This window comes from Micromesistius poutassou (genome assembly GCF_964030765.1).
Source record: "Micromesistius poutassou genome assembly, chromosome: 2".
Classification (NCBI taxonomy): domain Eukaryota; kingdom Metazoa; phylum Chordata; class Actinopteri; order Gadiformes; family Gadidae; genus Micromesistius; species Micromesistius poutassou.
This window is the reverse complement of record NC_140272.1, coordinates 5688868-5716065: the sequence shown is the minus strand read 5'-3', so window position 1 is coordinate 5716065 and position 27198 is coordinate 5688868. Positions and strand designations below refer to the sequence as shown.

Below are 27198 nucleotides of genomic sequence, written 5' to 3'. Positions count from 1 at the left end.
GCGACCGACACCATCGCCCCATTGAGCTGTTTCACCTCCATTCAAACGCTGACAAAATAATGACTTGGCAGACATTTAAGCGAGGATTTGCATATCAACGGACAGGCGTGTCACCTCCCATTCCATCCCATAATATCCAGTACACTAACACTGTTGGTGTTTGGCCAGCTGCCCTCTCTTCAAGTGTCCATTGAGGCGCAGGAATGCTTTGTGCTGATTATTCGGCCCGTTCAGATCTCCTCTGTCCCTCTCCGATTCAAATCCCCGACTGACATCATCCCTCACAATTGTAAAGGTCTCTTTTTCTCTTTTCTTCGCCCTTTCGCCTCGACCACAAAATAAATAGCGTCCAGGAGTTATCCGGGCTTTTCCTCCTTCCCCCCCCCCTCCTGGTTACCGATTGGCTAATGGGGTGTCCTGGCCTCTCGTGGAGTCGCAGCAGAGATTTTTGGGGGTGTTGGTGTGGTTGTCGTAGCAACCCAGCCGAAGGGTGAATGCAGCAGATGTCAGTGTGATCCGTCAGGCCCCAAAGCTTCAAACTCCCACCGAGGAAATGTCGCTCCCTCTCTCTCTCTCTATCTCCCTCTCCGTCGTTCGCCCTCCATGTGTTCTGCTCTCGATTCCTTTCTCCATCTTTCCATCTCTCTCCATTGATCTCTCGAACAACATGTCGCTCAATCGATCTCCATCTCTCTCTCCACCTCTCTCCAGCTCCCCCTCTCTCCCCATATCTCTTTTAATCTCCCTATCTCGCTCTTAATCCCTCTCTCCACCTCTCAATCTCTCTCCCCATCTCCCACACTTTCTCTCTCGTTATCTCTCTCTCTCTCTCTCTCTCTCTCTCTCTCTCTCTCTCTCTCTCTCATCCGCTCTTTCCTTTGGTTAAATGTTTAAGTGGCAAGTAATTAAAAAGGATTCTATACAATGGTGTATTGTTTCCGAGCCAATATTTATTAGCAATAACAGAAATAGGATAAAACAAACCAGGACAGAGTCCACATGTAAGTGAATGGCTTGTTAAATAAAGGTTTGTAAAGATATAGGACTTAAATTACTAGAACTCTGTTGTGTTGAACATAACTACAAATAAATACATTCCACAGTGACCTTCGGGGAGCAGTCCGATGAGGAGTTGTTTTCGGTACCAAAAAGTCGTCTCTGATGACCTTACATTTTACAACTGACAGAATAGATGGCAATAATATCACATGAGTTTTATTTTATATTTTATTTTCCTGAAAATTGTTATATGTATTTTTTTACATTTAAAATTGTTTGAACATTCCATTGTTAAACGTTTTGTCGTCTGCTTTAAAAAAAACTGTTAGCGAAAAAATTCACCCTGAAAAATGTCCTTTAAAAACAGCCACTCAAAAACGGGCAGGCAGATACCTTTTTAAAAAGCAGAAAAATAAATAAAATACTCATAAAAAAATAATCTCTTACAAAATATATTCTATTGGCGTTCAAAGTCATTCCGAGTTTTGTTTTACGTCTGGCTCGTCGTACGGGGTTTCGGCTGTTGGGGGGTGGGGGGAGGAGGGGGCGTCGGTCTCGCTCAGAACCCTCTCCTGGAACTCTCCGGACCTCTAGCAGCAAACTGGGAAGGGGCTGGGAGGTACACAACACTACCTATCGCACAACGCTACCGCACAACGTTATCATCCACTGTTCAGTAGGGGAACACAACACACTTTGTCAGCCTTGTGCGAAGGTTTATCTCGTACGATTGAGGTGATGAAAACAAACTAGCTCTCTGGTTAGATTCCGTGTTATATGACATGCATGCAGGTCCAGTGTTTTAAGTTATTTCATAAACGAAACGCTCACTCAAAAGTCGTAAGCGGTTCTCTAGTTTATCTACGACGCCGATCGTGAATTCTCAGTAGTACTTTTGTTCGTGTTTCATTAATAAATTATTATTAGTCAAGATCCTATGCCTGAAAACATAAAAACAACATCTCCACTGCAGTTTGAGGCACTTTAACCCAACACAACAGTGTTGTCTCCCGGAGGAAGAACCAGAATATACAAACTCGCTCCACACATCCAGGGCGTATCGTCCGTGGTTGGTGGTCAATCCGGTGTGGTGGTACAGTCCGACAGTGTCTGGTTGATCTCCCTCTGTGAGGGCAACCTGCTCTCCTGGGAACAGGCAGCCTACATCTAGATCATCCCGTGGTGCGGTGCTATGATACTGAGGACCAACACCTCCACCTTGTCCTTCCATCTTCTTGTCCAGGTCAGGTCTGCAGGCGGGGGGGGGGGGCAGGAGACCAACCGGGCGTCCCTTTTCCCCCGCCGTATGTGCCACCACAGCAAAACCTCTTTTCCACACCATCACCACCACCCCAACCTCCACCCCAACCTCCACGGCCTCGTGAAGACCACGGCGTCCACAATCCATACCTCGGTTTCCGCTCACTTGCACGTGTACATCTGCGTCCTCTCGCTGCACGTGTTGCACTTGACGTAGCAGCACCACAGGAACTTGCAGTTGCACTGCCAGACGCGTGAGTACTGGTGCGTGTTGTAGCCACGGCCGCAGCACAGCAGGTCGCAGCTGTCCGACTGCAGCGCCGTCTTGTTGCACAGGCGGCCCTGCGTGCCGGCGCTGCCCGTGTGCGGGTCCGCCTCGCAGTAGTTGGGCGAGCGCTCGATGTACACCAGCTCGCCGTCCGTGGGCTTGCGGAAGGAGTGCGGCTTCTTGATCTTCAGGAAGGTGGGCCGCTTGTTGCGGCTGGCGCGCACCGGCTCCACGTGCGCCGCCGTGCCGTACTTGTCCTTCAGCAGGAAGCCCAGCTGCCGGAACTTGGGCAGCGTGGTCCAGCAGGTCTTGGTGGTGCAGGAGCCCGAGACGCCGTGGCACTTGCACTCCAGGCGCATGCCCTTCTCCAGCACCTGTGGACAGAGACGCAGGGATGTTCAGTGTTTCTATACTCTAAGGTGCATGCCCTTCTCTATACTCTAAGGTGCATGCCCTTCTCTATACTCTAAGGTGCATGCTCTTCTCCAGCACCTGGGAGTGAGAGAGAGGCCGGGGTCATACATGGTAGCACATCGGCTTGAGAGTAACTTGGCTGGTCAATACGCACCTCCACAGATCTTTACCCTCATACTAATGCTCATGCCCTACTCTAATACCTGGAAGCAGTAGGGACTGTGACTCATGGGACTATATATGAGGTCATTCAGTAGAGTCTTTATCCCAAGAGACTAACGGTGAAGTCATGTCGTTAATATCAGGTTGGGGTCAGTAGTGCATCTTGCTCAAGGATGCCTACTGGTGGTCTGGGGGGATTGGGGGATCAATAATCCATGGTCCCGAGCGATATCGTGTCCAATACAAAGTGAATCTCCGTTCCAGTTTGAGTTGCAAAACATGTGTCACAGTGTCTGGTAGGCCCTTACGCTTACACTACGACACAAGCAAGACGCCACATTAGGAAACACTGTCATTCAGTCCTACACTCAATATCATAAAATGACAATTCATAATCAAACAAAAGGCTTTTGGCCACACACATTGGGGGAGAAGCTGCAGTCTGTTCCAGCATTGTTCGTAACACAGACTAAGACAGGGTGTGTGGTCGTGACTCATTGGAACAAATTTTTTTCTAATATTTGAACGTGGCTGGAGAGGACTTGATCATCCAAATCAACTCCAGACATGGGCGTCAGCCCTCCAAGGTAAAACATCCGCAAACAGTGTGTAAACTCAAGGTCGCATTACTCAGTCTCATATCTACAAGTTCATATTTAGTCGTTAAGCAAACATTTACATGAGCATTTAGATGAGTACTTATGGTATGTTGTACATCCTGGCATTTAATGCACACATTTGTTGTATGTTGTACATCCTTACACGTAAAAATAGTACTTAGCATTGCGAGCATCTTATCCTAGCTATCTTTGTTGTATACAGGGAATGGGTTAACCCAGTGATTGTTAGTGCTTGGCACTTGGTTCTATGAACATCCTTACTGTACAGACAGCGATATAATATTTCTCTTTCTTCTGAAAAATATACTTATTGTCAGTCGCTTTGGATAAAACCGTATGCCATTAATGTAAATGTAGGGGTACCAACATAGAGAATGCTGCTTCAATCTTAATAAACACAGGAAAACCCAAGGGGGAAACACCACAGATTCGGACCAATAGGAAGAGGGTTTCCGTGCCACTCAAGCCCACCCTGGCACGCGGGGGCCAGATTAACTTGTGCAGTAACCCTTCCTTCAAAGAAAGCAATTTACTTCCTCCTCATTGCCCTGCCAACGGAGACGAGCCGTGCTGAGGGCCTATTCACAGTCAGCCAGGAGCTGTGTGGTGTGGTTGGCAGAATCCCCCCCCCTCCCTCCTCCACACACACACACACACACACACACACACACACACACACATCATCGTCATACTCACACACACACACACACACACACACACACACACACACACACACACACACACACACACACACACACACAGAGAGACACACACACACCACCATACTCACAAACACACACATGCACACACACACACACCATTACACACACACACACCATCACATTCACACTCACACACACACACCGTTGCCACATTCAGTCTTTCTCTCATGCACACACATTCCCTCTCTCTAACGCATACACACACACACACACACACACACACACACACACACACACACACCTGTTCGGGGCTGAATAACATCCACAAACCCCTTTTCCTCTTCAAGTGAGAGAGAAAGCGAGAGAGAGAGCGAGAGAGAGAGAGAGGCCAAGAGAGAGAGAAAGAGAAAGTGAGAGAGAGAGCGAGAGAGAGAGAGAGAGGCTAAGAGAAAGAGAAAGAGAGAGAGAGAGACAGAGAGAGAGAGAGCGAGCGAGTTGGGCGATAGAGGCTGCATAATGACATTAAAACCGCCTCACTCGATCCCTGCTTCTGTTTTTTCCCCCTCAGTGTTTTAATGATTCCTCCTCCGACGGCCCCCAGACATGCTGGAGTCTCTGTGTAATTGTCAGATTCCCTCTGGAGGCAAACGGCTTAGCGCAGTCATGCCCCTGCGACCTGGCAGCCCCGTAATACACTGGGCTCAGTGGAGTGCGGTACCCACCTCCTCCACCTCCTCCTCCACCTCCTCCTCCACCACCATTGTTAGACACAACTGAGAGCCTGTGAACCTAGGAGGGCCACGTTTGGCATCCCTGTTCTCCTCACTTTACCCTCCCGGATCTGCTCTGTCCTCCTCCTCCCTCTTTTTCTATCCTCCTCCACCCTCTCTGTTCTCCTCCTCCACCCTCCACTTTCTCCTCCTCCCTCTCTGTCCTCCTCCTCCTCCACCCTCTGTTCTCCTCCTCCACCCTCCCTGTTCTCCTCCTCCTCCTCCTCCCTCTCTGTCCTCCTCCTCCTCCACCCTCTGTTCTCCTCCTCCACCCTCCCTGTTCTCCTCCTCCTCCTCCTCCTCCCCCCTCCCTGTTCTCCTCCTCCTCCACCCTCCCTGTTCTCCTCCTCCTCCTCCACCCTCCCTGTTCTCCTCCTCCTCCTCCTCCCTCCCTGTTCTCCTCCTCCTCCTCCTCCCTCCCTGTTCTCCTCCTCCTCCTCCCTCCCTGTTCTCCTCCTCCTCCTCCTCCCTCCCTGTTCTCCTCCTCCTCCTCCACCCTCCCTGTTATCCTCCTCCTCCCTCCCTGTTCTCCTCCTCCTCCACCCTCTCCTCCTCCACCCTCTCTGTTCTCCTCCTCCTCCTCCACCCTATCCTCCTCCTCCTCCCTCTCTCCACCCTCCTCTTCCTCCCTCTTCTCCACCTCCTCCCTCTCCCCCTCCTCCTCCTCCCCCCACCCTCTACTCCCCCCACCCTCTCCTCCTCCTCTCTCTCCTCCTCCTCCTCCTCCCCCTCCTCCTCCCTCTCCTCCTCCCCCCTCCCTCCCTGTCGAATCCCGGGGATATGAACACACGCTGGCGATCAAACAGGAAAACAAGGCCTACCTGTAATTACAGGAGGATCTGTGCTCTCGTGTGTTTAGAGAGTGTACATGAATTCCTGACTTAGTCCCTGGATACACACACACACACACATACTCGCAAACACACATACACACACACACACACATAGAGAGAGAGAGAGACACACACACACTTGCAAACACACACACACACACATTAATCCACACACTGTTGAAAAAACGTCTACCTGGAGATGTTTTAATGAGGGCGTCAATATGAGGCATGTTCCTATTGGACGAGACCATAGTAAGTTCTGGGTCTCCAACTCACCAGTAACAATATGTTATTGCATGGGGTCGTCAGCATGCATACTGTATATTATTCTGTGTATTACTACTAACCCGGTGTTCTGCCAATTTCTGCTCCCTTGTCAGATTTTGCTACCTAGTGGTTCTGCGCATGCGCATGACGACACTATTGACCCGCGGTGTAGTATTGGTGTAAAATATACATACTGTACCCCTTAACTCTTCAATAAAGACGTTATAATACAGTATCAGAGTCTATCAAATCATGCTACCCTATCAAAAAGTGCTACCTTATGTGTTACCACTACTCACTCCATGTACACTGTAAGAATATGGGGAGCACATTTTGATACTGTATTATAACGTCTTTATTGGAGATTTCAGGGGTACAGTATGTGTATTTTACACCAATATTCAATAAGCGTTGTCATGCGCATGCGCAGAACCACTAGGTAGCAAAATCTGATGGGTAGCAGAAATTCACAGAACACCGGCAGTGTGTTTTTGTGCTGTCCATGGGTTTGGTTTGAATAATAAAGTACTCAATCAAACATTCAAAGCATTCCTCCATGTGAAGAAATTGTTACGATCTGTAAAGTAACCAAATGACTCCACATCAGAGCAGTACTGTGTCCACTGGTACTGAACCAGTCAGTGAATATCTCCAGTGCTTGGCTGAACACGATGTGCCTGGGCCATAAATCTACTGGATCCACCTGGATCCATCATTGCTGGGTCCATGCCATGTTTTGATGCGTCTGAATTACTTCCAAGTCGTCATTAAATTACCAGTTAACTCCTCGAGTAGGTTCACAGAAACGATGCCAACAGGTGAAATTGTGACTAAATTCTGGAAAGGCACACAGAATGATTTCCTTATTGTAACATTCCCAAAATATCTGCATGGCTCACTACCCTGGGACACACCTTTTTTTTTGACCTCTTATTGAATCTCTCTCTCTCTCTCTCTCTCCCCTTCTTCTCTGATGTCTATTACACTTGAGAACAGGATTGTAGCTCTCATAAATATAAACAGAATTTCAACAACCGCATCCAAATATATATCTGTCAAAACTCTTCAAGACAAAGTGAAATTACCTTTGTAGTTCATTTCCATCCATAATGTGATTGAATGTGAGGGATTAATTGAACAGTAAATCAATGTGTGTGGATGGTGCATGGACCCGATTCTCAATCGATCCATGTTTACTCCCTTATTCTGATCAGTGGCCAACATGAAGCAGGGAGACACCTGGATAACATAGCACAGACTTACACACACACACACACACACACACACACACATACACGCATGCGTACATGCACAAAAACCCACACAGCCCGCCACACACACACACACACACACACACACACACACACATACACAGTTCTGAAATAAATTTCAGAACAAAGTTCAGACCATCAGAAGTACTCCTAGTAACACTATCAGCCCTGACACCACTAGCGGTAGCAGTCATAGTAACGGCCGGTAGCTTCGCTCTTCCTGGCTCATAGCTGAGATGCTTCAGGCATCTCCTCATCCAGGCTCGGTAATCCCCAGGGGAGGAGCCAGTGACGACCAATCCCGCGGGGCGATAAAGCCTGATAACGGCGCAGACTGATGAGGTGGCGGGGATCTCCGACACCCGGCCGTCTCGCGCACACACGCGCGCGTGCGTGGACGGGACGGGGGGCGGACGTACCTTGCGGCCCACGTCGTTGTTGTGCAGGTTCATGAGGGTACGGGCGTTCTGCTTGATCTCCCGCGCGTCCACGAACACCTTGGAGAAGCCCAGGCCGTAGCGCACGTCCGCCGAGCAGCCGCCCCACTTCCAGCCCTCCTGCTGCTGGCTGTGGAAGCCCTGCTTGTCCTGGTCGCAGCCACAGCCGCTCAGCGAGCCCTGGGTGCACGCCGCCGTGATGGCGTGGGCCACGCCCGCCGCGATGATGGCGTAGGTGAACGCCGCTTCTTTGCTCCCTGGTGGGAAGTGGAAAACACAAAACGGTAAATTAGATGGATTACTGAAGGAGTCTTTTTAACCCCTGGCTCCATCTGCCCTCCTTTGCATACTTGGCATATCTTCTCCCAGCCAGCCCCATCCTGAAATGCTCTCGCCGAGCCAACTTTTGATTCATTAATCACACACGCTCTCTCCCGCTCTCTTCCACGTTACGGAAGAGGGAGGCCGCGAGGGCCGCGGGAGGACCGGGCGCAGTGCACCTGAACGCATCGTTAAAGTCATGTAATCGCGGGTTGGGGCGCCCCGGTGGTTCACCGGGCAGAGCGCGTACCTTTAAGGCCCAGTCCTTACCATGGCGACCGGGGTTTGATTCCTGCCCGTGGTCCTTTGCTGCATGTCTTCCCCTCTATCTCCCATAACTCCCTGTCTTACTCACTCTACGATAAAAAGGATAAAACCTTCAAAATAATACAGAATCGTTCTTTGGGGATAATTCGAAAAGGAAGAAATTAAACTGTCAATTAAATTGGCCGATGTTGAATTGTCTTCGCAAGGTGAGCATCCCATAAACAGGCACAAGGTCAGAGAGCAGCACTATTACCGAGAGAGGGGGTGTTTCTAGAGGAGGGTTAGTGCGTTGGGATGGCCCGGGCCCAAGCTGGGTTCCACCTTGCGGAGGTGGACGTAGGGGGAAAGCATGCAAGTCCTCCCACCTCCAGCTCCAGCACCACACTATAAATCACCGGTGCTCTGGAGGTCAAGCACACACTAATCCCACATGCTCCCCTCCACAGCAGATGGGGAATATTAAGAAATACTCAATACTTTAGAGGTACTACTCGCCTAGTGGCCACTGGGGCTTGCCTGCATTGTTTCACATTATGTGAAGGGGGGGATTGTTTGAGGTGAAGTAGCACTTCTACAATGCAGTGATGCACGGACACATGCACACACATACACACAAACTTGGATGTTTACTCAGACTCAGACACACACACACACACACACACACACACACACACACACACACACACACCCCAACACATGAAACATGATACATGATAATGTGCATGAAACAACAATATGATTATGTACATGCAACACATATGATAATAGGCATGCAAAACACATGATAATGTGTTATGTTATAAATGTTATGTTATAACTATAACTAACAAATTACTGGATGACTCTATGTTTAACAACTGCTATATAGCTATGGTTCATAAACATATATGACATACTGTTCAACCACACTTGAATACACTGAAATAGCAGCAAATGTAGAATGTAGAAACAATTGGGGTAACTGTGGTAACTTTTGAGCAACTTTCCCTTAAACCTTATTCCGTGCATTTTCAGTTTCCAAAAAACTGAAACTGAAAAAACCTTATCAGATGTGCTGACTATTCACTTTTACAATCATACATCAATATCTAGAAAGGCCTCCTCAAATATTTATATCAAATCACTATGAATCAGCAGATATCAGAGGCCAACAATTCTCTACAAGCTGTAAGTCATTATCCCAGTGATAGAAATAGATAAACATTCGGGAATTAATCAGGCGAGAAAGAGAGCGATTTTCAATTCCTTAGATGTTCAAATGTTCAAATAAATGAATGATCATTAAAGTAAAAAAATAAAAATCTATATCCCTATTATGCAAAACCTTTTATTTTAACTGTCCCGGAGCAAGTTCGCAGGTGCAGTCTACAAGGCTATTGGCTGAGATTTGGAGAAAACTGTAACATACCCACTTTCAGTTCTTTTCCAAACACCGTTCTTTCGCCAAGGGCCGAGCAATTCCACCGTCCGTGTTTGAACTGAAACTGGCACTCGTTAATGCCCATCTGCGCTCCTTCTCCGATCACGATGATAGCGTCGGGCCGGCTCTGGCAGATAGTCCTTTGACGAGGGGCCAGACCCGGGATCTTGTTACATATGATGCTCGCTCCCAGTGCCACCACGGACGACAGACCCCTGGTGCAACAACAGAACACAATATATTTGGCACATGCATGCAGAGCTCCAGCATACATTGTTTTGTCTTGGCTGGCCTTCCACATGTCACATAATGGACACACAATTGATTAATATAACAATCAACACTTGATGCATATACAAATCAACTCAATATCAATACGTTTAAACTAGTCTAGTCTAGATCAATTTGTAATAATTAAACCGCAGCAGCAATAATTCGCAGCATTTTTATTCAAATTCCCTCTGCTTCTTTTCTGTGAGTGAGTCTGCATGTGAGACATGTTTGAATAAAAACAGACAGACCGAATAGGCCTTGAGCTCATCTAATGTATGTTTCCTTACGTTTAAATGCATGCGACCGACTCACCCAATTTTCAAATAGACAATCCCAAGGCACATGAAAAAATGGAAAATCCATCGACGCGTCTTCCTGCTCATGGTGCCCAGCCTGCGGTGGTCCTACTCGGTACTCAGTGAGCTCCTCAATGCAACGCACTCCCCGCAGATCCAGGTGCTCCGAGACGCAGGCAGAGAGAGACACACGTCCCCGGGACGAGCCAAAGTGTGCGGGTAAAACTCTTCCTGATCTCATCGGTGGGTATGTTCGGGGTTCCAGTCTCCCGCTGCATCGGATCGCTTGTTCCCAGGTGAAATGTGTGCTGGTGATGGTCCGGGGTCTCTCTATCTCCACCTTTCACAGCAGCAGGGCGTGTTCCAAACGGAGTCCCCTACACACCGGTAACATTCCCCTCAGGTAGAGCGCTCTGTACACCGATCTGGTGAACCTCTGGAACAATGCTGAAGTGTAATATCACAAACGTCTGGGAAAAACACCGATAAACTGAATGTATAAACGGCTGTGCCCTTTGGAACTTTACGCACTAAATGCGTCTGGTATTTTGGGGGGGAATATAATAATTCAACACCTAATGTGATCGTCGACGTTATCTTTTTCTGAATGTTCTGAATCTATTTCATCCTCCAGTGGGTTTAGGTCCGTGTTGTCGCTGACCGGAATCAATGATTCTCGGCGTCTGCGGACCAATTTATTGATTTGATGTCATCTCAAGCCCCGCCCACCCGGATCCGTCACACACACCCGAAACGAGCGCGTCACACAGGATCTGGATTCAGAAGTTAATGACGGAGCAAATAAGCCCGTATAAGACATGCAAGTTAAGCCCATATGACACCTGCAATCAACCCATCATTATATCATTGACGAAGATCTACCCTGACTTAGGTCTCGCTTAACCTGTGATAATGCACCGCTGGGGATAACTAAAGTGGCACATAACAGGCCTGTTTGATTATGAATGAGATTTCAAAGGGTTTTTTTCAGAAGATATGAACGGGCCGTTCCTGGTGGGGTTGAAAGTGAGCAGCCTGAGCAGGTGAGTTTTGTCGCCGCTGCCAAGACGCGACCATGACCCCCTCTGGTGGCCGAGCGAGGTATTACCGCTCCCGGCCTGCACATAACATGTAAGAACAGCATCTGCAGCCCAGCGTGTTTAATCATGGGGAGTACTGCCGGTTTGTTTACTATCACACTATAAACAAATTTCTACGTAAAATGTGTTTGTCGTGTCAGTTATTATAAACACTAGACGACCATGGCTTTTAAATCACATCCAAAAATGTGAAGGGAATTAGTTTAGCCTCGAGTCTAGACATTGTACTTTAGCACAAAAGTAAAATCATTAGCCTAACATAGGTTAGAAATGTAGTCTTAGTATAGTGAGAAAGTTGTTCTTATTATTCTAAGAAATTAGTTAGATACTTACGTTACGTTGTAGCACTACAGTAAGAAATACGTTGTGTACTGTAGTTAAAAAAAATGAGTAGTATGTACTTTGAGCTATACAGTAGTACCATAGTAAGACATTTTTGAATATTATAGTAATGGGCCTACTGGAGTCAGAAGTGTGTTCTGTGTATTGTAGAATAGTGCTCTTGGATGTGCTCAGGAAATAACATACCATTTTAGTTCAATATTTTACTTTATTAAAGAAATTGTAAACATAAAACACCAAAACAGTTTCATACAATACGTTATCATCATGCAAAGCGAACACTTTAATGTTTAACTGACGTCCACAATGAGGTGAAACAACCACAGATGATCTACCAATGAGGTCAACGTTGGAAGGACACCCTTCTCCTCACATAGGAAATCACGGGTAAGACAACCATTCTCCAACACATTGATCACCACCACATCACAAGTATGACGTCAACCCAACGTTAATCCAATCATTCACAAAACGATCCATTGGTGGACCTGAAGCAATATCACTCCTCAGGGAAGGCAGTAGACTGTGTAGTTATCTTCTGAAACGGGTAAAATCACTACCCTTAAACTATACAATCTACTACCTCACACTGCATGAGCGACTCAAGACGTCTGGGCTGGTGGACGGAGGGAACCAGCGACCTGCGGGTAGTAGCGGCCGGGCCAAAATGCACCAGCGGCCGAGCCAGAGGGCACCAGCGGCCGGCGGGTAGCAGCAGCCGGGCCGGGCAGGAGGCCGGCAGCGGCGGCCGGGTAGCGGCGGCGGGGGCCGGGCAGGAGGGCAGCAGCGGCAGCTGGGCCGGAGGGCGAAGTGTCACTGGGACTTTGGGAAAGACAGTAGGTTGAATAGTCATCTCCCAGTGTGGGTGTGACCCTAAAACTATACAACCAACTACCTCATCCCAGAGGCTGAACAGAGCGGCCGTCACACGAGTCTTACCCCCAAGTTCAGCCCCGAGATCTGACTAGTAGGAAGAGAAGGAGCGGTTCCTCAGGGGGCAGACTCACTCGGAGCGGGTGTAAAAAGAGCGCGTTTGATCTCTTCTGATCTGAATATTGAGGCTTTATTTTAAATAAATGTCCATGTGTGTGATTGTCTGCTAGGCTGACAATGCTGCACCCACATCTGCCTGCACGTTTTTTTATTATTCGTATGTATATTTAAATCTAGTATTAGAGTCAGATTTAATAACAGGTTAATGTTGAGACTGCATATTGTTTTAGCTGAAACAGGGATCCATATTCCAGCGTGGTTGTCTTAGCATGCTAAGAGTTTGAGCTAAAGGGTAGCCACATTCCAACGTGGTTTTCCCATGGATGTCCCTTGCAGCATGCTAACAGTTTGAGCTAAAGGTAGCCACATTCCAGCGTGGTTGTCCTAGCATGCTAACAGTTTGAGCTAAAAATGATCCGACATTCCAACGTGGTTGTCCTAGCGCGCTAACAGTAGCATGCTAACACCAGTCAAAAAATGTTGCCACGCAGTAAGACCTGCACATATTGTACTCTGCACGATTATTCGGGGGAATCTACAACGACGTGTTTTATTCTCCCAGAGCCTGGCGTGATAAGGGTGAACCCACCTGTCCGTCCATGTATTCCCAGCCTGCCTTCCTAATTTCTTATTTTTTTTAACTGTGTTGGTGGGGGCGTCTTCTTCTGGTTTTCACGTTGGTCACCAAACAACTTAAGATGGGATTTACCGCCACCTACTGAAGGAGGAGGATCTGGAGATGAATTCAATAAACCATATTTTACATACATGGACATTTTATTCCAGAAACCTCTATTATGAGCCGATTAAACTGTAAAACACATTTTTTTCTAAATATGTATTATTGTTTAATTTTAAAACTAAATCTGCAAGATTATCTTGCAGTTACATTTGAAAACCAGTCTAAACAAAAACATTCAAAAACCACAACAAACAGTTAGCCTTGTTTATTTCAGCCATTAGTAACCACGTTAGAATGCAGTAAAACAGTGAATTTCATACAAAGTCGCACATTCCTGCCACGTGGGGCAGTTATGCTTGTCGGTGGTCGTACGGTTAAGGTATCCGCTAGTCTACATTTCATCGTGTCCAGAGGAGGGGCGAGGTCAGGTGTGGTCTACAGGGTGTCCTCCACAGATGAAACACGCCCACGGGAGGCCTACGGTATCTAAAGCAGCACAGTACAGTTGAAGGTATGACAGGTGTCACTCAAACAGAGGCATTTTGCAAAAAAGCTAAACTGGGAGGCAGGTACACACTTACTATGCAATGCACCAACGCAGTCAGAAAGTGTGTGTGTGTGTGTGTGTGTGATTATTGTGGTGCCACTGAATTGCTTGGACTAGGTAACAAAAGGTGACCATCTTCAACTTTCCACACAATGACAAGAATTAAATCTTTTGCATGTGGCCCCACGTACAATCCATAATCCATCTTAAAACAATGCAAACTTGCATTTTGTCACCTATGATAACGAGTTCTCAATATAAATCATCCAAAGACAATTAACACACAATGAGGTATTTGCACAGTGTAAAAAAAAATGATATTGTGGTTCAACATTCAACTACGTTTCCTTCTCAAATACCCTATTGATATTTGGGCAGAAAGCACATTTAAATAAACTTGTACATTTCCTTCATTGAAATCGTCCCTTCAGTGCATTTCAACCAGTAGTAACATGATAACATCAGAAGTGATCCATTTCCTCCACCCTCTATTGAACAGAACAGGACACTTGTACAGGACACGAGAAAAGCAAGTGTAGTGGCACATTCGAACACACGATGGCAGTGTTTAGTAGAAAATAAACAAGTCAAACAAAACTCACGTCTACCCTGCCAAACAGGAAACAATGGCGGACAAATATTAGAAGAAAACATATTAAAAAACAATCAATAAATAAGGTCAGGTGGAATTCTGCAGCGTCGGCAGCAAGCAGCTGTTTTTTGTCTTGTAATAATGCCCAAATGGTAGAAAAGGAAAAGTGTGTTAATCGTGTTTCTCTTCCGACGGTCAGGAGAAGTCTCGGCTCTCCGTCACTTTCTGCCTCATCTCGTTCAGAACTGGCCGCAGGATGGCCTTTAAAGTCTTGTACAACGCCTGGTTGCTCTCCAACTCACCATCCATCTTACAAAGAACCCATAGAGAATAGACAAAATGAGAACTTGTTACAGTTAATCCTAGTTTATTACTATTAAAGGTGACATATTATACCACCAGGTGTGAGTGTAATTAGCCATTACAAGCCGTTTTGAAAATCGACCTGTTCTGACATCACAAGTGGGCGTGTCCACCTAGATGTGTGCTGGATAGATCAGTCTACCAGCCTACCCAGTGGACTGTAGCAACGTTTGCTACAGTCTCACCTGGTGGTATAATATGTCAACTTTAAGTCATTTAGCTGCTGCTCTGATCCAAAGGGGCTTTTGAAGAGGTTGTAGTTGATACATGTAATTAATGAGCAGGTAAGGATGTGGGAATTTTGTCACAGGATGCTCACAGGTAGACTTCAGATATTGGGAATCAAACCCAGAACCTTTCGGCTGGGAGTCGAACCCTCCTCCTCACCACCAGACCATCCTGCCCCTGATCGACTCTGGCCCTGGGGAGTGATTTAGATAGAGTCATGTGTCATGTGACCATGGGAATGTGTACCAGGAGCCCTACCTTGGTGAAGCCTCGTATGGTCCGGTTGAGGAAGGCCTCCTCCACGTCCGTGGGGCTGGGCAGGAGACAGGCCGCACACTCCAGGATACACAGCAGTGTGAGCCGGTGGTCCTGGAACGCCCAGGCAGTGAGCTGTTAGACGCACACACACACAGGCAGACACACACACACACACACACACACACGGAGACACACGCACAAACACAGACGTAGACACACACATACACAAGCGCAGACTCCCAGGCACACAAACATTCCACGCAGACTTAGATACACACAGACACACACACAAACCTACACACACACACACTACCTTCTCCAGGGAGTCCAGCGCCCTCTGGGGGTTGTAGCTGGCATCCCCCAGCAGTAGGGCCACGTCGGGCCCGCTGATGACAGGCTCCTTCAGCTGCTCCAGCCAGGACCACATCAGCCCTGACAGCACCGCGGGGTCCTGCTCCGCGCACAGCCGCTCCCACGCCCCCTCCTTCCCGTTCAGGTCCGCCTGGGCAGCAGCGCAGGGGGAAGACGAGAGGATGAACAGGAGTCTTGAGATTTATCATATTATACCACCAGGCGTGAGTGTGATTAACCGTTTTGAAAATCTGCCTTTTCCTGTGTTTTTAAGTGGGCATGTCCACCGAGATGTGTGCTGGATAGATCAGTCCACCAGCCTACCCAGTTGACTGTAGCAAACGTTGCTCATCTATCCATCACACATCTAGGTAGACACGCCCACTTGTGATGTCAGAAGAGGCCGATTTTCAAAACGGCTTGTAACGGCTAATCACACTCACAATCACACCTGGTGGTATAATATGGGACCTTTAAATAAACATAAGTGCATTGTGCACGTTCAAAGCTTATGCAGAAAGGATTTATGAATCATTTGTTTGGTTGTCATCGTTATTGTATTGTGAACAACAAGCCATCGTTCTTGGCGATGTACGGGGCCCTACCTGCCACACGGACACCTTGCTGGTCAGATCTCGGTCCCTCAGGTCCATGGCCAGCGCTCTGGCCACCAGGAGGCGCCGGGCGTCCATGGGCATGTCTGACTGCAGCCTGACCAGGAGGGGCTGGCTGGGAACCTCCGGGACGGCATCTCCTCGCCCAGAACCTCTCCCCACAGACGAGCCTCCTCCTGGGGCCACACCGCCCGCCTGCAGCCCCCTCTCTGCTGCGGAGGTGTGCGGCGGTGAGGTGCTACCCTGCGCTCTTCTTCCCTCCTCTGAGGCCCGTGGACTCGGACCCCCCCTGCCCGGCTGTGTGGGTGGCAGGGACGCCCTGGGCCGTGGGGGCTCTACTTCCTGTGCGGCGGAGAGGGGAGGGGGGGCGGGCGAGGAGGCGGAGCTTGGAGGGCCGCTGCTGCTGGTGGTGTCTGGGTCCCGAGGGTGGAGGCAGCGGAGCACGGCGGGGTGCGGGTCGAACACCGCCGTAAGGGTGGTGTGAGACAGGAAGGGCTTGATGAGGCCGTCGATGGGCAGGAGGGGGCCCGCGAGGTGGGGGCAGGGCTCGGGCTGGTAGAGGGCGGAGTCGCTGTAGCTGAGTCTCCGGTTGCCCGGGAGCAGGGGGACGGCGGGGACGTTCCAGGTGGGCCCCAGGACGGTGGTGCTGGTCAGGGGCCGGTCAGGGGGCCCCGGGAGAGGCAGCAAGGCGGGCGGGAGGCCGGGGAGAAGGCACGGCGACGGGGGCGGAGCCATGGGGATGCCCTTCCCCCTCATCTCCTGCCCCAGCTGCTGCAAGGCCTGCTGGGACACCGTCTTCTCCACCTCGGCCACCAGGTCTGGGCGCGTGCGGGGCGGCGGCACGGGCGTGGCCTGGCGGGCGGCGGCGATGTCCAGCAGCCGCCGGCACGCCAGCCGCACGATCTTGGGCACGTTCTTCATCTGGCGCGCCTCATAGCCATGCAGCAAGTGGCGCTGGCGGGTGAGGTACTGGGACAGCGTGACGGCGTGGTGGCCGGCGGGCGCGGCGCAGGCGAACACGCTGCGCAGCGGCACCAGGAAGGCGGCGAACTCGCGCACGCAGAGCAGCTGGCCGCGAGTCTGGATGGAGTTGGGCCGCTTGGCGCGGATGAACAGGATGGCCTGGTCCGCACTCATGCGGGCCGTGAACACCAGGTAGCAGGCCAGCAGCACACCTGGGGGGCCCGCCGCGGGGGAGAGGGTTATTATGGGATGAACTGGTGTGGTGACTCATGTAGTCATTCAGCAGAGGCAATGATTGGATGATGATGAATAATAATACTAAAATAGTAAAAAACTGTAATAAATGACCACTTTACACACTAAAAAACCTGACTAGGTCTAAAAGCCCAAAATAAATAATGACTAATAGTTTCACTATGGTTAACAATTAAACATAATATCTACAATTGAAAATGTATTCTATAGATTATTAACTACCATTTATTAATTTAGCACAGGCTTTAAGTGCATAATGCAGTGTTGTGCAGTGCAGTGTCTTGAACAGTTATCACTGCTGTTTCCACCCACCTGTTCTGCCCAGACCTGCGTGACAGTGGACGGCCATCTTGCCCTCCTGTATAGCGAAGGACATGACCTTCACCATGTCCAAGATGGTGGTCAGAGACGCCACACCGTAGTCCTTCCATCCAAAGTTATAGAAGTAGACTGAGAAGAACCAGAGGAAAATGATATTAAGGCATCAGAGATCACAGACACCACAGTCATACCTTTTGGTGTTATCCAGGGTTGATAACTTGTTGCAGAATCCATCAAATCTATACTTTTTCCAAAAAGCTGTAAATGTTACTGAGACGACACAGACCAAAGCCATAGGACGGCTTAGTAAGTTAATTAATGGTTTAGGACGCGTGCCAAGTGAGGAGTCTCCTTGCCAACTGGGAGAGCTTTAAGTTCCCGTTGCCGAATCTTAAAGAACATAGTTTACGTGACAGCGGAGAAAGTGACAAGAAAAAATCGGGTCAAATAAAATATGTGCCGTGATGTCAGCAGGACCTGTCAAAACAGACCTAAATCTATAGCTCTGGGGACTGTCTGTGTCACTGGCAGAAAGGCAAAAAGCATTTTAAAATGTACACGCAGCGCGTGCTATAGAAAGGAAATCACGTGAACCGAGCAGATGACAGCACAAGGGAACTAGACGGCGTAAACAATTAACACCAACAAGCCAAGTCACGCCAACATGCACAGAAGCTAGATCGACAAATAGACAAACACAATTCCTAGCAACAATTCCCCAAGTCCCGGGGGGGGGGGGGGGTGGGGGGGGAGAAGCTGAGGAGAGGGTGGGCTGGATCCCCGACCAGGCCGGCTCATACGCTGGAGGCTTGTTGTTGAATGTCAAGCAGTAGGTAAACACTCCTCACTGTGCCGCCCACTCATCGAGGACTCGAGTGGAAGTCTCGGGGGAGCTCATTAGCAGCAAGTCTGAATCAGGGCTTTAATCCCCTGACATTCAACAGTAGCGAGGGGAAGGAAACTGAAAAGCAGGGCGGAGGACAGAGACGTGCGTCTGTCATCATGAGCCGCCTCTTGTGAAGGGATCGGCTTTAAAGAGTAGAATGGTGAAAATGATTCACTGTGGGAAAATGACTTCATTTATGATGATTACGCAAGGCAAGGAAATAGAAAGTCAGACTTTTTTTGATATACACAATAACCATACAGACAGCAGACATCTCATATTAAGACCTGAATCACAGTCTGTAGCCCCCAGTCTGTAGATAATTTACCATAGCTATAACACCCTATAGATAACTTATAATACTACATTTGGGAGCTGCTTTAATCTAAAGCCTCATTACATTACCGCAAGGGGCTGTTCTTAACATTTCTGGCCCCAGTGGGAATCAAACGCTTAACTCTCGTAGTGTTAATGCCCTGCTGAGCTCGACCAAACCACAACCACAAAAACCAGACTACACACCACAAACACCCTGTCTAGCCGACACAAAGACCACCCGATCCCAGTACGTAAACCAAAAACCACATCACATCACCCACACTCCCAGTCGCCATCTTCGTAGTTTTCACCATTACAATAACATCACCACTTTGCTTTGTTATTCTATATTCTTTACTCAAGAAATACCAAGATGGCGGGCTTAAAAACCTATTTTATGGCTCTTCAGATCACGCTATTGAAATTCACCTAAACACAGAGCCCAGCATCTACAGACCGCAGGAGGGAAGAGGGAGGAAGAAGGGGGAGGAGGAAGGGGGAGGAAGAAGGGGGACTCACTGCCAGCCTCCATGAAGGCCTCTGGGCGGTAGGTGAAGCCGCTCTGGGGCGCCAGGCTGTTCCCACAGCTGGCGTGCTCCCCTGGGCGCTGCAGGTTAATCACCGTCTTCAGTCCACACCTGGTCACCAAGACAACGCCACGTCAGCCTGTTAGCGATCACAAGCTAACCGCGGCGCTCGCCCGCTACCATGGTAAGCTCACATGTTAGTGTAGTGCTTGTATGCTGACAGCATGAAGCTTTTGTATGCTAGCATGTAGCGCTTACAACACAACATTGTGATTGAGCATATAGACATACACATAGTTCATGTGGTTCATAAAATAAATGTAATCAATATATTTGATGGGAGTTTCTATAAAAAATGTTCTTAAGATCATCTATACAAATTAAAGTGAAAACTTTTGAAGCGTGCAGTAGAAGAGGCTATACCGTACCTTTGGAATTGTTCTATTAGGTTATATTTTTCGATGATTTCAGTCGAAGGCCTTGCCATAGCGAGCAAGTTGTCTGTGATCCTGTAAGAGAAGGGAGTACAGGTTGATTGTTGAGTTTGGCGGCTATTGAAGTTTCCTTCTCTGGGTGTTAATAAAGTGAATCAATCAATCAATCAATCCATCCTTACAACCTTGGTTGTAAGAATGAGGTATGCAAAGGAATCGCCTGATTAATTATCTGTTACTTATGAAAGAGTGAAGGTGAACTATGGAGACCATCCCTTCTGACAACAGAGGAATCATCAATGGGGAAAAGGCGAAAGGGAGGGAGCAGGGATATTGATCAAGTTAATGATTTTTTTCCTACGTGAACCATGGCTGCCTTTGTGCATACAAACACTGAACCAAGAGAGCTGAGATAAAGTGATAATAGAGGGAGAGATATGAGAGAGAGAGAGAGAGAGAGAGAGAGAGAGAGAGAGAGAGAGAGAGAGAGAGAGAGAGAGAGAGAGAAACATCCCTGCTGTATCTGTAGGAAGACACAAGTAGGACGTTTTGCCCTTTAGAATTGCAAATTTATGACTTCCTTCATGTCATGCAAGAGAGATGCAAGCTGAGAGTGCTACAGAGAGAGACTCAAAACAGGGAGGGATGAGAGGCTGGAGCTAGAGAGATATACGAGACAGAGAGAGAAAAAGAGAGAGAGAGAAAGAGAGAGAAAGAGAGAAATAGAGAAGTACAAGAGATCAGAGAGGTGAGAAACAAGATACTTGGATTCAACAAGCAGAGAGTGGAATAAAGCCGCGCACTCTCACTCCAACACTAACTCATTACTAATTAAGCTGCCCAAGTTGCTCTGGATAACTTACGCCTCTGCTAAATAACATAATGTCCCCGAATTAAACGCCATGAAACTAAACGCGAGCAAAGCTGCAAATCAACCAAATTCAAAACAAAGAACGAAAACGCAGAACGAATCCATAACAACAACAAGAACCCGGACAGACTCTGACGTAACCGAGACGATTCCCTCCACGGTAATAATTGCTCGTGGGCCGAGACCCACCAGGATGAGTAGAGGCCCTTGACGGCTTGCTCCTCGTCGCTCCAGCGCGAGGGGTTCTCGTACTTGCAGGCCTTGCCCCCGCACGCCATGGAGCACTGCATGTGTCCGGGGATGACGTGCCGCAGGGTCTCCCCCATCTTGGTGTACTTGGCCGTGGGGACCCTCGTGTTGGCTGCAGGGGGAGGGGGGTGGAGACAGACCACAACGTGACACATGACACAGTGATACCGTAACAAGGGTTTCTACACCGGGTGCACAGCAATGCTATCATAATTGTATATGATAATATAAAATATACAGTCCACCTTGAACCGTTTACATTTAGTCATGCAACACTAGAAGACGTGGTCATCCATACAGTAGATATTCACAATCCTCACAACAACGATCAAAGCACACAATCCAAACTGAAGTAGCAATGGAACCACCAACACTAAAAACGTGTCAGCGAACAGCGAACACTTTTTGTGTGGAAATACATCGATATGCAAAGGCTGGGCACGTAAATGTATTTACAGCAGCCTTTAGTTTAAACACAAAGGCCGTTCAGAGTGCGTTACGACGGACCCCTAGCCCTCACAACATAAGAAGGACATAAAAAGGACAATGCTTAGAAAGACAATACCAGACATCAAGTCGTTTCACAGAGCAACGTGCAAGCCTGGAAGCAAACGCAGCGATGAGGTGCGGCTCATGGCAGCAGCAGCGAGAGCAGCGGTCATTACATCTCCGGGCGTGGGGGCGCTCGGTCGGCCCTGCTGATGGTGGTGCTGCCGGTGGCGGTCGGGGGGGCAGCAGCAGGGGCTGGACCTGCTCCAGGCTGACGGCCACCATCACCCTCTGGGTGGAGCAGGGGAGCAGCTGGAGGGTGGAGCTGCCGCTGCACCTCCGCCGCGAGGTCCGGCTCCCGCCCCGGCGCAGCAGGACCTTCAGCAGGACCTCCGACGCCGAGTGTCTGCGGTCGGGGCGTCGCCGCACGCCATCCGCCGCGCCCTCCCCCCCTGCCAGCGAGCGCCGCGTGCTACAGTACATCCCGCAAGGTCGCCCGGGGCGAGCGAGAGAGCACGAGCGGGTAAGCAAGAGTGCGAGAGAGTCTGAGAGTACGGGTGTGTGTGTGTGTGTGTGAGAGAACGACTGCGTGAGAGTACGTGTCTGGGGGTACGTGTCTGTGTGGGACCGCTGTGTGTGAGAGAGTGAGAAGACAGAGCGAGCGAGCGAGAGCGGTGCCGTGTGCTACAGACGAGGAGGAGAGGACGGGCGGGCTGGACCGATCGGGGCAGTGGGGGGGGGCCAATCGGATCCGGCGCTTCCCGCCCACGACAGTTGAGGCGTTGTCATGACAACCACCTATGAAGCCATCACCGGGGCGGCGGACGGGGGTGGGGGGGGTGGGATAGGGGAGGGTGGGGTGTCTGGGGAGGTTGTGCACGTTGTAAAAAACAACCGACACCTTGTGTGCGTGCACACACTCACACACACACACCTACATCATTGATTGTTGGGGGTTGTTATGAGAAAATGAGAAAAACAGGCCTAAAGGCCAGATGTGGGGGTAGTTGGAGTGCCCACTGCACATCCTCCACACAGACAAGACTATTCAATCAGAGTTTGCTCTCGCTGCTATTCCATTACATCAACAATGTCTGAGTGGTTTATATAACCCAGAGAGCACTCTCATGTTACAGCCAAATAAATATAGCTCAAGGATTCCCAATTGGAAACGCTTGCTCTGGATATTGCATTACAAAAGCCCGCAATGAGATTACTCCAACGGGCCAACGTATTGGCGGTTTCAGTCGGTGTGTGCTTTTGATAAAACTGTCACGAAGCAGCCACTCCTGATAAATGTGCACCGTGTTGACAAATGAACAGACAAAGACATTGATAAATACATCAGTGATGAAATATGGATGGATGGATACAGCCAATGGGACCGTGAATCCGGGGTCGACCACAAACCCCCGCGGCCCTTCAGAAGGGAAGAAGCTCAGCATTAGGAGCGAGAGAAGAGGCTAACTGATACCGCTAGATTGTTTATGCTTAAAGTACCTGGCCTCATCTGGCCCTGTTTTAACACAAGGTAGGATATAATACAACAGAAGACAAAGTGAGGTTTTAACATCATGATATGATATCATTCCTTTCTGGTTGTGTATCTAATGTGGATATTATATAAGATTTCAAGAAAATACTTTTAGAAAAAAAATAGAAAATATTTTTTTTGATTGGCTATATTGCAGCTCAGATTGTGAGCAAGATATGTAACGTTTATTCAAATATTATTTGCTTTTGGCAGTTGCTATTTAAAGAACCACAGACCAATATTATCAAAGCAGACTGATATAGGAAATGAGCCATGTCAGTCAGCATATCCACTCCCACGACAATGTTTAACATTTCAACTGAATTTATAACAAGCCATTTCCCTCCCAGTTTAGTAAATGGATCATCAATGATGCCTGGTAGGTAGCCCTAATAAATAATGCATTAAACAAAATAAAATAAAAATGTAATTTCAGAGGTCGATATCATCAACACCTCTGGTGCACACCCTTTTAGTCCAGAAAATACAGACCAATCTATGCATTAGTCCCAACATCCCACACGTAACAAACGATAAAACTGCATTCAATTAAAAACAACTCACACAACATAACATTAACCCAATCTCATTGGTTTCCTTCTGTTGGTTCAATACCCATGACAAACTCCAGCCACACAAACACACAATCAGTGGGAACCATCAGACACCAACCACTGAGCGAGCTACAGAGCTACAGCTCCTCCACAAGGCTTCCACCAGCGACCGGCCATTCCCCCCTTACCTGTGTCCATGTCTGGGTTGATATCTCCGCAGCAGGCTCCACTGGCCGAGTAGGGCAGGTCGCTCAGCACTCCGACAGCGGCTGCCATGGCAGGGACTGCGAGGTGGAGATAAACATGAGTCAGGGAGGGGGGTGGAGGTGTGGTGGTGGAGGAGGAGGAGGGGGTGGGAGGGGGCATAGGAACATACAACAGAAAGGCACACAGGTAAAAGGTTTCCGCTAAGGAGGCAGGTGCAGCCACTCAGAGGGGACGCGTGACCCAGGTCTGCACCACGACAACAGCGGCGTCAAGAGTGTGGACCTGAGGGAGGAGGTGGTGGGTGGTGTGGGTGGTGGTGTGGGTGGTGCAACCTGAGCTGGCGTGTCACAAGATCATGTGTCAGGCCGACTGTCGCACCTCTAGGATCAAGGGAGGGGGGCGTGGTCTGGGGAGCAGAACAGCAGAAAGTAGGGCGAGAGAGGAGCCAGACCCCGGGGTGCCAAGTTACAAGCCGCAGTCAGGGACTCGGAGCTCACCACACCACAGCAGACAATTAGAACTCTTCTGAGGAGAGGGGGCCATTAAAGAAGATGGGATGCATTGTGTGTTGTCGTAGGCTACACCGCTGGCCGTTAACTTGACATCTGCACGTCGCTAATCTGTGCAGTTGCAACGCGATCCTCCCCGTGGCAGGAGTGGGGAGTTGGTGGTGATGGCACGATGCCACCGGGGTTAATAATTGATGGTAGGCTGACACTGTACCCACAGCGGCCTGACAGGCGGACAGAGGAGGCTGCCTCCTTGATTTGAACATGTGATTTTACACAGGACTTATCTGTGTACCGTAACACAATGCTCCCAGACCGTCTGTGTTACCGGGGCTAATAAATGATCACTTCACACACCAGTGGCTATGGGTCCACAATGGACTGGTAATTTGGTTTATAAGTACGTACTATAATTACACATGGATACTTTACATTATTAACCAACTTCTATTACTACTGTTTAGTCCTTGGATTCGGATGAATGCATCCAAGAAGATGCTTTCATCCAAAGTGAATTCAGACACATGTCATTAAGGCGTAGAGGCCAGGTATCTCTTCTCTAGGGAGGCCTACTGGTTAGGCTGAGGACATCAGGGATTAAAGCCAATAACATTTCAGCCTACGAATCAGCCAACATGCTTTAGATATCATCAGGCTGTTAAGAAGGTCTAATGTATCTACACAGAGGGTAATCATGAATCTTCAAACTCATCCATTGATACTAAAAAGCTCATCCACACAACACTTGCTTCACCTTGACCGTATGTTGGGTTTATATGTTAGGTTTGTGAGACTCTAGTGGCGCTAGGTGGGAGAGGTGCTATGAATGCTGGTGGCGGCGGTGGCTGCCAGCACGGCAGACAGCAGGAGGAGTGTGGGAAGGGACAGCCGTTTCCACCGAGCTCGCTGACACAGGAGCATTCCTCAGCGACAGCAGACGTTTTCTCCTTCGTCATTGCTGATCCCAGATCTCACAAACTGACTGGTCATGAGGCTCTATTAACATTTAGAACACGCTTTGTTTAAATGTACATTCAAGTGTCAATTTTGAACTACGAATAAAACTTCCTTCCTCCCTTTTCGGGAAACTTGGGACAGCCAGATGAAAATAGAAATGTTTCAAGAATGACAGACCTCCTGATACCCCCATATGTAGATCTATATTTTTACTGTAAAACAAAAAAAAACTAAACACGATTTATAGTTATAAAGCGATGGACAGATACTGTGGCGTGGGTAGTCTGTTGAAGAGCGCCCTCTGCTGGAGGAGCCAAGGTCTGGATGAGACTAAAAATCTCCTTATTTTATAGGGAAATACACACAATCAACTACAGATGAAAGCAATCAATAGTACATTCTCCAACATCACCACCCATTCATTAATTTGACATGTGCGCTGGGAGACATGAATCATAATCATGTACCGTTAGGTTTTGTGTTATCTTTCGACATACAAGTAGTTTTGTGATTAAATCACAATGGTCACTGAAATGTAGCATATTTTAGTGTTTTGGGTGAGAACACCAGGCTATGCTTAACTTTTTATGTCAGGTTTAAGTCAGAATTGTCCCATCAGACACCATGCACAGACACTGGTTTGTACAATGTCCCTGATTTATCCCATCAGACCCACACATGCTGCATTGTAACTAATGTCCAGCATTAGCTTTAATCATAGGAGGGATGCATTTCTCATTTTATCTCCAAGCACACATGCATGTCCGCTCAGAAAGGAGAAGCGACTGCAAACACACCGACCAGTGTGAGTGGTGCTGATGCTGCATGCTGCATGCTTACGGGTTAGCAAGCTAGCGCTAGGTAAACAGCCTAACCTACCTTATCCGATTACTGCAAACCAGCTTCTATCCTTCGGGTTTTCAACAGAGATATCAAATACTCATCCGATATGTTGGCGTTACACATGTTTACAGAATTAAACGAACGTATGGCACAATAGAGAGCTGTACTCGTCGTAATCCGCATCGTTCGGTCAGCTAGCCTAGCTAGCTAACGAGCTACATTAGCAGCCTGACATGTTGTGTTGTGATGCTGCGGTCACGTGACCACCCCTCCCAGTGGCCGCCCAGTGGTCATCACCATAGTTGCCAGGTTGGGCGGGAAAGCTGGCCCAATCTGGCAACACTGGTGGTCATCACCCACTTACACACACTGTTTGAAACCTGAACACAAACCCGTCTGATGGTTTCCATTAGCTGAAATGGGATGATTTAAATGTATGGCATTTTGGATATATTGATTAATTGCTCTTAATTAAGATGTAGGTCTTTGAGTGGTGGAGTTTATGGTTGTTGGTTCTAATGCTGCTTGAGGATGTAGGATAATGATGCAGGTCGCCTGGACCTGTAGCCTGCGTTATGTTCAAATCATGGGTTCTCCTTTTATTTTAGTTTACATGAGTTCCCAGTTTAATTAGGCTACACATTAGTTATTAGTTGCTTGCTTGTATGACC

The 27198-nt window shown here is 48.4% G+C and overlaps 2 protein-coding genes across 2 annotated transcripts; both read right to left on the bottom strand.

Annotated features, from left to right (window-relative positions):
- Positions 1-2421: 2421 nt before the first annotated feature.
- wnt7aa (wingless-type MMTV integration site family, member 7Aa) lies at positions 2422-10669 on the bottom strand (the record flags this gene model as incomplete). Its single annotated transcript, XM_084463878.1, has 4 exons — positions 10557-10669; positions 9960-10186; positions 7946-8220; positions 2422-2901 (listed from the first exon to the last, which is right to left on the bottom strand). Exons 1-4 carry the CDS (start codon positions 10625-10627, stop codon positions 2422-2424), a joined length of 1053 nt encoding a protein of 350 aa, XP_084320004.1. The 5' UTR covers positions 10628-10669.
- Positions 10670-14977: 4308 nt separating this feature from the next.
- Positions 14978-26658, bottom strand: ptpdc1a (protein tyrosine phosphatase domain containing 1a). Its single transcript, XM_084464270.1, has 10 exons — positions 26564-26658; positions 24200-24295; positions 21375-21546; positions 20309-20389; positions 19873-19991; positions 18141-18278; positions 16602-17785; positions 15959-16147; positions 15646-15756; positions 14978-15105 (listed from the first exon to the last, which is right to left on the bottom strand). The coding sequence occupies exons 2-10, from the start codon at positions 24285-24287 to the stop codon at positions 14992-14994; spliced, it is 2196 nt and encodes a 731-aa protein (XP_084320396.1). The 5' UTR covers positions 24288-24295; positions 26564-26658; the 3' UTR covers positions 14978-14991.
- Positions 26659-27198: the final 540 nt, after the last annotated feature.

Bases quoted from the DNA above. Each gene is read 5' to 3' on its own strand.
- ptpdc1a (XM_084464270.1), bottom strand. From the start codon at position 24,287: ATGGCAGCCGCTGTCGGAGTGCTGAGCGACCTGCCCTACTCGGCCAGT. The intron at 18,279-19,872 runs GTGAGTCCCCCT...GGTTCTTCTCAG, and splicing joins GGCCTTCATGGAGGCTGGCA to TCTACTTCTATAACTTTGGA. The intron at 16,148-16,601 runs GTAGGGCCCCGT...GCTGCTGCCCAG, and splicing joins GCAAGGTGTCCGTGTGGCAG to GCGGACCTGAACGGGAAGGA.